The following is a 12,402-nucleotide window of genomic DNA, read 5'->3' as shown; positions in this document are numbered from 1 at the left end:
TCATCTTTGTTTTGCTATCATTTTGCTCAACTTCTGTTTGGAGATTAGTCTAAACGCATGTTTGTTTTTTCATCACATCCTCTGCATGAGTTTATTTTAAAAATGAATCCGATGACGGTTATTGATGATATTTCAAAAATGCTTATGAAGACTCGATCATATCAAAATGTTGTCTGTCCAAAGCGGGTCCAGAGGTCATGCAAATTTGCTACACTAGTTGTAGTTTGAAAATAAAATATCTACGTCTGAATCTAATATTAACAAGACTATCCGCCCACTACGTGCATGTATCACTATTCGCTAGCCATGCAGGGAAACTGAAGCGAGGCAATTATTGTTTATCGATCCGGCCAGCAGAGGGACGCGTAGATAAAGGATAGGTACCAAGTGTACTAGGTGGGAGTGTATTCGCGGGCTGGCTGTCACCGGTTGAAGGGTGTGAATAACACTCAACCTTAATTTTCCCACTGAACATTACAGGGATTTACGGACACTTCGACAGTTTCATATACATTTCTATGCAACATGGGAGACAATCAAGGACAAGGTAAGTTAAAAGAAACGTCAAGTAGTCAACTTTCCCCCTCTTATTCTTGTTTAGAGGTTGAAGAGTGTCGACAGAGTTTGGAACAGCTTAGCGAAACCTGTAGCGGGGCGCGGTCGGCCTGGCGCGCTACCCACGTTCCGTTAGTCGTTGTGGACACTTCCGCACAAATAGCATCAGATTGAACAGTTCTGACTCGTTGCGTATCATCATGCAGAATAGGAGTGACTATTCAAAGCCCTACCGACAAGATACTATCCGGCGTTTGAATGGGGTACACTCCATGCCAAAACGACTTTGCTCAAGTCCCTTTGTATAAAATAAAAACCTAGAATGTGGAGATGCCTTTTATTATAACTCTTGGTAGTCTTGCTCTTTTGGTCTTGTTGTTTATCCATTATCTAGAAAGCCATTTAGGCCTAAGTAACATGATGTACTTGTACAGTTACTGAGATAGCACTAAGTTAGCGATCGCATTTTAGTGGCAGGTTATTTTTTTAACACTCACAGTGTGAAGTTCTGAGAACAAAATTGGCAGATTTTACACCTAGAAGCACGTCAGTTCAGGGTAGGGAAGTCCGCACCATTGCATTGGAAGGTTTTGCTTCGACTCGCTCATTTTTATGCTGTCTGTATACAGTAGGATCTATAGCAAATAGTGTGGATCTATTGTACAACAAGGTTTGCTACACTACAGATAGGGATTTGTAAACTTTGTTCCTTCCAGACATTTGTATACATACATTGTAGATGTACTGGTAATTTTTAATCTCTTATGGAGGATATTATTAAAATAAGTAAAAGGAAATCAGTTGGTCAATCAACTTACTTATCAATGAGATGCAAGGCTACGTAATAATGAATGATCATGGTATTATTTAAGTTGTGTCGAGGAATCTTCTTAAACAATTTAAATTATTTAAATAGGAAATTACAATTTTAAGCATCAACCATTAATGAAGTTAAATCTGCATTTATTTCAAACAAGAATGGAATGCAGGGTTTGGTGGGTGAGTTGAATGAAACATAGATACCATTCTGTTTGTGTTAGATTCTTCCTTTCTACATACCAGTTTTCTGGAAAGTACTTGCAATGCCACTGTTTAGGAGGAACTACTCTAAGTGACTGTCAGCAAAATGCAGCCGAGGAATTTACTGGGCAGACAGACAACCAGTAACAAACAGCAATCAAACTCTTTTGGTGTATTGAAGCATACTGCTACCAATTGTGAAGACATTTACAATGTATGGAGGTACAAATGTATAGGTTATAGAGATGTATCCTGGTGTATACTGGTTGTCTCTTTACTACCCTAGATAAAAGGAAGGTCATGTTTTACACTTTTGTGAATATGCCACTGAGCTGATGAACTCGGTCAGGTGTGTTACTCTTTTGTCGTGGTTGAAGACCATGAAAATGCAAGGGGGATATGGAGGATTAGTAATCCCAATTCACCAGTTTCAGGACATCCCTTCACTAATCCCCCCCCCCCCCCCACCTTGGAAAGAAAACGAAGCATTGTAGATCTGTTGGCTTGTTGAACCATTCAAAGGCTATTTTAAAGGGATGGTATCCTAGCATATAGTATTGGTGGAGATGAAGATTGGGCTTTAACTTTTTGTGAGATATCAAGAAACCACTTATGAAAGGATACAGAGCATACTATTCTGAGAGGATTTCAGAGTTAATTAGATGAAAATCAGTTTTGGAATGGCTGAGACATCCAAAAACAAAGTAAAACAAAATGATCCTAATAAAGGGTTGGTCCCTGCGGATCAAGATTGCTCTGTTTTGGATATCATCTATTAGCCTTTTAAAAACCAGTTTTCATCAAATAAAAATTGAATCGCTGTTGGAATTATATGCCCCTTCATATTTCATAAGAGCTCTCTCATTATCTTACCAAAAATCTTGGAAACCTGAAATTAGGTCTCAACCAAATCCATACAATCCCTGTAAAGATGGGATTTTTTTGTTCTGTTTTATTTTGTTTTGCTTTGATTAAATAGGCCAAAGCTTGCTTCAGTCTGTAGAGGAATGTACATGTATGATTCATAATCCAGCATTACTTTGCAATATTATGCAATACTTTCATGTAGTTCTAGTTTAATAGCTGGCCTCTATTTCCTGTGAAGGGAAGTTCATCATGATAAAATGTTGAGTTGTACTGAGTGGAAGAGTTGATGACATTGAGGTTACAAAGACATCCTGAAGAGTTGTTGACACTTCATCATTATTACATGAAGCATAATACATAAACCGTGACAATTTGTATTGTATGGTAATATAGTGTTGCTTTGTCAGGCAAAAGATATGAACATATTGTGATGTACAATACCTTGTATCTGTTGAGTTTATTATTTTTTTTTATTGCATAGTATTGGTGGAGATGAAAATTGGGCTTTAACTTTTTTTTTTTTTTGCGAGTTACTGAGAAAACACTTATGAAATAGTACAGAGCATACCATTTTAAGAGTGAATTCAAAATTTATTTGATGAAAATCGGGTTTGGAATAGCTGAAACATCCAAAAACAAAGTAGAACAAAATGATCATAATAAAATATGGGTCCCACACTTTATTAGGATTGCACTGTTTTGGATATCTCAGTCATTTCAAAATCAATTTTCATCAAATAAACGTTGAAATCCTAATGAAATTACATACTCTTTCATATTTCATATTGAAGAGGTTTCTCACTATCTTTAAATACACATATTCCATAAACCATGCCCAGCTTCATTGTTTCTATTCCTCTGGTTAAGTGAGTCCAGCCAGTCAAATAAAAAAAAATGTCAAGGTTAAACTCAGGCTGAGACAAAAGTGCACCAGTCTGATATACTATGATAGAGAATACAATAACCACAGAGGCCTGTGGGTGTACTGAAACTGGTAATTTCCCCTAACGCTAGCAGTTATGTGCATTCATGAGGTTCCTTTTATCTGGTATAATCTCATACCAAATTCAAGTCTAGTAGTTACTCATGAAAAAGGTAGAAATTTTAAAATTCTAAAGTTTCCATTAAAATACAATGTAGGACCTGGAATTTGAAAGTGTTTTAAAGGAATTTTCAAGTCTCATGTACTTTTCACCAGATAAAACTGGTGATATTTGCCTCAACCACATGGTGCATTGTACCATGCTGTTAATACATTACCTTCGAGATGATCAGTTCATGAACTCATGAATTCTAAGCTCTGGTTTGTGCAGAATGATTGTAGTGGTCAATAGGTGCATTTATCAACTCACTTGTGGTGTGGAATTAGAACTTCCAAACATATTTCAGGGAGTTTTTGGCAGTTTGTAAATTTATGCAAAACTGTTTTGATTACTGGGTTTAGCTATTCGTATAGAAACAGGTTTCAGAAATACCAGAAAAAGTGTAATCAAAGTGTGATCTCAAACATGTTTGATCCAAAAATTATGCTTTTCTGTAGAGTTAATAGCTTTGCTCCAGATGCTACAGTGTATAACTGCCCAGTTACAATGTTTAGCAATGAAACAAATAATAATGATAATAATGATAATACAGTGCTTATATAGTGCATATCACTACCTTAGTGTCTCTATGCACTTTAAGGGAGAGGGATGAAAATAGAAAAAGAAATGTATTGACTCCTGTACAATGTATGTATCATAGATGCAAACCAAAACTCGTTCATAATACTTTTTAAACAGAAATGTCTTGAGAACTGATTGACAATGTAGTGAAGAGTTGTGTGTAGGTTAATGGGATACTTTAATGATGCCACGACATCGTAATTTGCATATTAGATGCTTGCCACTCATAAACATCACTGTTATGTGAAGCATGAAACTTAGCTATTCCATACCACTGTAGTATTGTACAGTCAGTATGTCAGATTTAGTGGACCTTCTGCTAGTCTTTTCTCTTAATTTTGTTCTGTTTATGAACAGCCAGTTGAACATGTACATTACCTTACTGTAAATTACAGTAGTTGCTACCATCAGGGAGGTGGGAAGTAGAGAGTAGTGAAAGATTCAAGGAGAAAGTTGATGGAGAAAAAAAAGTTGAAATAAAATATGAAGGACTCTGAATTGCGGCCTACTCAGCATAATACACTTTATTCATGGGGAAAAAGTTGAGGGATTAAGTTTCGCCAGGCAGGTGAGGGTGAGAGTATTTTGTCTGAAATGTGAGACATGGTACTGTAGGTTTGTATAGATCTCCAAACATCTTCAGATGAGAATCAAAAGGGCATTATCACATTTTATTTTTTCTTGGGGGGGGGGATGCGTGGGTATTGAGTTTTTGGTATCATGTTGTAGAGCTACATCATATCTACATTGTACATTATCGTGTCAATTTTAAATTATTTTCATTTTCAGTAAATTTTAGAAATCAAAACCACAGGGGCACTATTGTATGTGATATTTTTTGGAACAATGCTTATCAACCTGCTATTTGTACATTTGATCAGGTGGACTGAGATTGTTTCATTTCTATTCATGCTCAAATCTTAGAATGTGACTGTGTCCTTCTGGTTCTCAGCTGATGGCACAAGAAATGAGCAGTTGATTCACTCCTTGATGTGTTAAAAACTATGTTGCCCTCTTATAGCTTGACAGGAAGGGGTAGATGTGTAGTTTGTGTCCACTGAGCCCCAATACCATGGAAATCAAATTTGTGTATGACTAGAATACACAAAAAATAACCTGTGATAGCCCCTGAAAGTATACATATTTTGATAAATTAGATCATATCTCTATAACAATTTAGCACTTGTGCTATGCACATTTTAGTTCTGCTCCGTTCAAGCGCTGGTAATGATGTGTGCGCGTTCTAGCTCTATACGCATAAAATGTTGTTTTTTTTTGTGTGAATAATATCGAGATTCCATGTCAATCAGTTAGCTGATCATGCACATGCATTGTATATAATATCACTATTGTTCAAGACATTTGGACAAAGATATCGATAGCAGTTTGTTTGATTGAAAGAATTAGGTGATCGACTAGTCTATTTCAAGTCTTTTTGCTTTTGTATACTCTTTAAAATCTGCATTTAAACCCAATAAATGAAAATCAGAGTAACAAAAAAAAAAAGAAATCAAATGTTTTGCAGAGGGCATATACATGTATGTGTCTCAAGTATATTCTACATTATATAGCAAACATGAAATTCAGAGTATTAGTACATTTTAATCCAAAGGTATTTCAAGGGGGGGGGGGGAGGAAATAAGATGGGTCTCAAATAGCTGAGGCTTGTTTCTGTCTTACATGATACCCTCTGCTTGCACATACTTCTCAATCTCGTGGAATGATTACAGTCAGAGGGCCTGTGATGAAGGCTATCACTGTAAAAGCACAAAGGATAAGGAAGTCTGCAGACTTTGACAGCTGCATCATTCTATTCTTATTTGAGCAGTTGGTATCCATGATGACTGGTTGATGATAGTAGCACTTATTAAGGGCCTTTCCAGGGGGTTTGACCTTATCACAGCTCTGAAAAAGGAGACAAAGCAAAAATTTTGTTTACTTGTTTATATTTAAAAAGACTTCCATTTGGCTATATTAAAATTTAATGCCAAATGGTATTTGATCTACCACTTTTACCCAATTACATAATCTAAAGTAATGTGCTATAATATACAAGTGTATTTTGATTCATGTATTATACTGTATGTCTCATTCACCCCCAATTGAATTAAATTAAATATGATCGTGATGAGTATAGAGGCATATGTTGAAATTTTTTATTTTTCATGGGAATAAATGACAGGAATTTGCATAATTGAATTTGAATCATCAAATGGAATTTGACAATCTCTGTGGGCTGAGAGTATGCACTGATAATTTACATTATGTATAGTCCCTTGCTTTCTTAAAACATTGTGAACCACAATGTTGCACAAAGTCATCAGTACAAAAAAAAAGAAAAACAAAACAAAACAAAACAGTTTTTGAATGGGTGAGTGGATGACTGAATTAGTGGATGAATATAATTATGAATGAATGAATACATGAATGATAAATGATAATGAAACCAGCTTCCTCCTTTTTGGTCCTCTCTTTGCAGCGGAGCAGATGCAGCAGAAGTTGCGGCAGGGGACGAGGTTCACCAAGATCTCTCCAAACAGCACCAAGAAGCACACACGCACGTTTGTGCTCACTGATGATGCATCCGCTCTCATGTACACTCCGTCCAAGAAGGCTGCGCACAAGGCACAAGGTAAGGCATAGATTTTCATGGGCATACATGTACAAAGTATCTCAGGTTTTGACATGAATTTCTGCCATCAAGGGCTGTATAGAATCATTCTCTTTAATTATTATATTTTTGTGGGGGGGGGGGAGAGGGGGTTATTGTTTGTTTGTTTTTTATCCAAGCAGCTTTGTGTAGTTTACGAAGGGTATTTAATTTGTCATTTAAATTCAAGTACAAGATATGTAACACAATATAAGAAAGACAGCACTCGTATGTAAAAAAGCAGGATTGTCGCCTCTCTTGTCTGCGGGACATGCAGTCATCATACTCTGGTCGTCTATTTGCCCATTGGAGACAGAAAGGTTTGCTTCAAGTACTTACACATACTTGGGTATGTGGGATAATGCACTTTGACAATTTTAAATGGGCATTTCCGTGAGTTGTGCGACATGACCACCAAAATTTTACCCGCATATTTCAGGACAACTGATAATCTTACTTTGTTAGCCATAGTTTGAAGTGTGTGAAACCAACTTTACCTTTAAGAAAAGTTCCCTTTTGTGCATTTTTATACCTTTTGAAACCAGAAAGCATTTTTTGACCTAAAAATCCCTAAAAATGCATGTTTGTTGCTCTTTGTGATTAATTTTTATATTTGAGGCTCAAATCAAACTTTGTTTGGTTTTACAAATCAAAAATATATTAATCTAGCAGTAAATAAAGTGGAGAGCTCGATATAAGATATTACTTTGGACACCAGCGTGCTCTTACATAGCTCGAGAAGCTGCTGTAACGTGAGTTACCGAAACATGAACTTTTTAACCTAGCAATTTTACTATGTCCAACTGAGACATGGTATTTTGGATTATCAAATAACTATGCAGCACACATCCAAGAAATATGATGGGACTTATAGTCTTTGCTTCAAATTCTCATAACAGAGGTCTTAAAATTGTAACGTGAGTTACCATGTAACGTGAGTTACCGACATGATTTTTCTTGAATACCAAGAAATGATATGAAGGTTGTGATTGTAAGTAACCAATGAGTACATGATTGCTGAACTCTTGTATTAAGATTCTATTTCCAGTAGATTGTTATTCTCTTGGTCTCTCTCTATCACCAAACCAACTGGTCTACATGTACAATGTATTAATTACACATGTTCATCACATGTTAACTTCTGAAAGAAACTGTTCCATATTTACTATTTAATATTACAGTGCATGTATACTGATCTGTTACGAAAGTTGTTAAAAGACATTTCTTCTAAAGCTGCATGGACCTTGTTCCAGCAAATTATCAAAATTTTGTGATAACTATTAATAGCCTCCTGATTGGGATAATCACTGCATGATTACTCTTGAAAAGTTCTTGTTTTTGTAATTCAAGTGATTACTGTTTGACATGTCATAGTTTATACCTACCTGTATAGACCAAAGCCATTGTTTATGAGGCTGAAACATTTACATGTATGAACAGAATTTTAAGATTGGAGCTCACTTCCTGCTGTTTTTTCTGAGATTTTTGAGAACTGAACATTGTGAATTTGACACGCTTATGTGTTTTATACTATTATACTCTGAGGTTTTAGCTATATTGTTGCAAAATCCTACAATGAAACCTTTCCATGTTTACTGTAATTTACTTTACATGCTGATCTATTACCAAAAACTTGTTGAATGTGAACCTCATTATCAGACATTTTCTTTAAGAGCTGGACAGTCATGTACCTTAAAGCAAACTATCAACATTTTGCGATATTAACAGTTAGCCTCCTGATCACAAAATATTTACTATTCATGTTTTTCATTGGGATTTACTGCTTCAGTCTGCTTGATTACTCCAGAAAATACTGGTATACTTTTTACATGTATGTACAATTTAAATAATGGCTACCATGGTACTTGACATTTCATAGACCAAAGCCATTGTTTTTTAAGGCTTAAACATTTATGAACATGTTTTATTAAACTGATCAATACTGGTAGCAGATAACTAAAATTTCTCTGCAGTTTCTGTAATTCAATTCTAATTTCTTTACCAGTTTAGTATAAGAATCTGTAAACAAATCAAACATACAAACAATTGATTATTGAGTAATTCAAACAATTATCAAATAATTGGAATATAAATTGCATTGTTTAAAAGTTAAAAGATTTATTGAAATATTCATTTCTGAACCTTTAAACTCTCCACAGACTACTTGTACAGGTCTCTAGTCTTGTGACTCAGTGTATTAAATGGAATAGTTTATGGATGACTTGTTTTATCTAGATAGCCTGAAATCCATTTAAATCTAGTAAAATAAAAAAACAATCAAATCAAATTCTCAATTAAATCCTCAATTTCTGATGCATTTGTTAACTGGAAAAGAGTGTAATTTAATTAAATAGACTCTGTTTCATATCATTTTGTTGAATACAATTTTTGTCTCAGTACAAATGAAAGCTTGGAAAATGACTCAATTAAAAATGAAATTTATCTTCAAGTTGGTATTCTAAATGTAAAGTTTCCTGCCTTTTGGTAATCTCATGGATAAAATGGGATTAATTACTGTCAGATCAATGTTCAAATCAATTTAGATTCTCTATTCATGGAGTTTGTTTGTGAAAAAAGTTGTCTTGGTAAGTTTTCTTTGGATTATTAAGACAAAAATTTGTCTTGTGATCATGTGGACAAACTGTAACGTGAGTTACCGTAACGTGAGTTACCGCTTCACATGACGATACCTGGAGAATATAAGACAATTTGAATTTTTACCATACTCGGTGATGTATGTTGTTAGTCCATGACTTTGACACAATAGACTTTAAAGTCTCTCTGTTTCTTGTGTGAGGAAACTTTTGAATATATATAAGACATGCCAAATTTTTGCATATGTCCAAATTATGTAACGTGAGTTACCGACATTTGTAGTGTTTTTTCTCATAGTTCTCATAAGAGTCTGTGGATGTAATGTTGCTGTGAGGTAGGATGGAGGTGCATGATACTCATTCACATATAGTAACTCATATCACTAATTAGGTTTTAAGGATATTGATCTCAACGACCTAATTTTGAGTTCAAAATGTAACGTGAGTTACCGTGGAAATGCCCAAATGCAGAAATCAAGGTTTCAAGTGATATTTGATTATCAAAAAGCACTATGATCCCTCAATGATTCTTTTTTGTTATTTTTTTTTTACAGTGCACTGTTGCATTTTGGGTTTATCTGTTGGTCACTTAAAAAAATTACCAGTGCTTGCAAAGTTTGTAATACTACCAGAAACAGCTGGAGCCACACAATTTTTTATACAATGTAGTATAAAATTGCTTATTAACATCTCTTTTATGTTGTCTTTACGGTTCCATACTCTGAAATGATGTGTAACTTAGCATGGAAGTTAGCCCGGTGTGGACAACTAGATACCATAGAAGCATCTCTTAGAAATTAGAGGCTCTTTACAGTCCTGCTGTTGAATAGAAAACAAGGGGAAATTGGACCTTAAATTTGTGACCCATTCAAGCATGCTGTTAGAAGTGGCATAGTGTGCAGCAGGGGAAGTAGAATAGAGATCCCATTGTACACACTACAAGAGACTCATTTAATAGATTAACCCAAATTTTGGCTTGTGCTTTAAAGTATTAAACCGCTTGGAATGCTGAGCTTTCCACTCAGGCAAAGTTACACAAGGTCAAAAAGCAGGACTTTAAAGCCAGCATATTCACTATTTCTTTGAATATAAATACAGTACCTATTGTAGTAATATTTAAATTTCCACATATAGAAAATAAAGAGCTGCTATTAAAACAAGTCCTGCTTATCCAACAGTGAAGTGAAATGGAGTTAAAAGGTCCCTGAGCTTTTAATCTTAGCAGAATCTTTGTGCCAATAAATAGGCAAAATCTCTATTTTAAAAGACACACTTTTGATCCACAAATCTATAGAGTTGAAAAATAGCAAATCTTTTAGTAAATTAAAAATGGCTAAAACTGAAGGTTGATCTTCTCCTGGCAAAGTGAAATGTGCTTTAGCTGAAAATTGTCATCTACTGACTTGTATACGGTACTCGGTATAAATTTGGCATTTTGTAGGTGGGAAATGACAAATGCACTGGTGTTTCCTGACAGTGCATAGAATTTGCTGTTTGGTCACTATGGTAACACAGATCAAAGAAGCGTAAATTTGTGGACTGTCCAATAATTTCAGTAGATAGTAGTCCATTTATAGTGAAAAAAAAATCAAACAACAAGCATATTATGAAGCCCTATGTACAAGTACTTTTACTCCTTTTTATTAAAGTCAGCAAAGGCTCCTTTTTCCTCTTCCATCTTTTTTTTTTTTCCTGGTGTAAATGCCCCTATAGTCAGCAACAGAAATGTTGAGTGAAGGAAATGAGTCCTTTGGGTTCTTTCCTGAACAGCTGACTGTTTGAAGCTTTGACTCATACTTTTCATCGCAACTTTGTAATGGTGTCCAAAATGTTACATGTGATTGGCGTGTTGCGTACATTGTATACCGAGTGCCTGGGTATATACTTAAAAAAAAAAAAATAAATAAATAAAAAAAATAAATAAATAAATAAAAAAAGTATGCATATTATGGGTGTTGATGAAGGTATGCTCTGAGATAGTAACAGATGCTCCTTTAAAAAACATAGAGATCAGCAAAGATTGCTGAAACAACTGAATTTGACAAGTAAAATAAGTGAAAAAATAAACCCGAAATTTTTGCTCTTATTGCATTGTCCCACATACTGACATCTGTGTAAGTAGAATGCTATGTGTACAGTGTGTTAGTGCCATTTTGGTTTGGACATGGCCAAAATCCCTATTATTTTTCTATTTGACCACATATCAAAAGATCTTATTTTTCAGATTTATATTTGTGCACTAGAATGGAAAATTCATTCACCCTTCATCTGTTTGAAATGAAAGTGATCAGTTTATTACAAAATGATTAAGTAAAGAAAAATGTACATTGTACATCAAATGGTGGTATATATGCTGGATATTAAACTGCATACAGTGTATGTCCTTCATTACAAAAATGCACAATGTGGTGTTGTTATTGTCATGTGAGGTGTACTGTGGTACCAAAAGTTACCTTGAAGATTAATGTTTCAGCAGATCTTTGTGTTTTGGCAGATTGTGTGACTGTCTACACTTGTACATACAGCTGTAGGATGCACTTTGTGGGTTTACTGTAAAATATGCGTCAGAGAATGGAAGGAAAAGAAATGCTGGGGGGAAAAAAATAGAGTGGGATTAAAGGACAAGTTCACCTTCATTAACATAAGGATTGAGAGAATATAGCAATATTAGTAGAATACATCATTGAAAGTTTGAGGAAAATCGGACAATCCGTTCAAAAGTTATGAATTTTTGAAGTTTTTGTGCAGTCACCGCTGGATGAGAAGACTACTGCAGTGTATGATGTCACATGCGTACAACAATATAAGGAAAATATGAAGAGAATTTCACAAAATTTCATCTTTTGAAAAAAGTACACATTCCCTTGACTCGTTACTGATATATGTTATATGGATAATATTATTCCCATTGCCTTTAGAAAGAGGCAAGTCAAGTGCTCTTTTATTATGCGAAAAAAGTGAAAATATGTTGACTTTTCTTTACATTTTCTTTATACTGTTGTACTCATATGACATCACGAGCCTTAGTAGTCTCCTCATCCAGCGGTTCCAA

General features: G+C 34.8%; 1 protein-coding gene across 1 annotated transcript in view; it reads left to right on the top strand.

Moving 5' to 3' along the window:
- The first annotated feature begins 423 nt into the window (after window positions 1–423).
- LOC140245008 (1-phosphatidylinositol 4,5-bisphosphate phosphodiesterase delta-4-like) overlaps window positions 424–12,402 on the top strand; it is an 83,264-nt gene continuing 71,285 nt past the window's right edge. The window contains exons 1-2 of the mRNA XM_072324599.1: window positions 424–547; window positions 6,586–6,738. Of these exons, the coding sequence (XP_072180700.1) occupies window positions 526–547; window positions 6,586–6,738 (175 nt within the window). The 5' untranslated portion in view covers window positions 424–525. The remainder of the gene's footprint in view (window positions 548–6,585; window positions 6,739–12,402) is intronic.

This window comes from Diadema setosum, chromosome 22, assembly GCF_964275005.1.
Source record: "Diadema setosum chromosome 22, eeDiaSeto1, whole genome shotgun sequence".
In the NCBI taxonomy this organism is placed as follows: Eukaryota; Metazoa; Echinodermata; class Echinoidea; order Diadematoida; family Diadematidae; genus Diadema; species Diadema setosum.
Note: the sequence above shows the minus strand (reverse complement) of the source record. Positions and strands in the feature narration are given on the sequence as shown.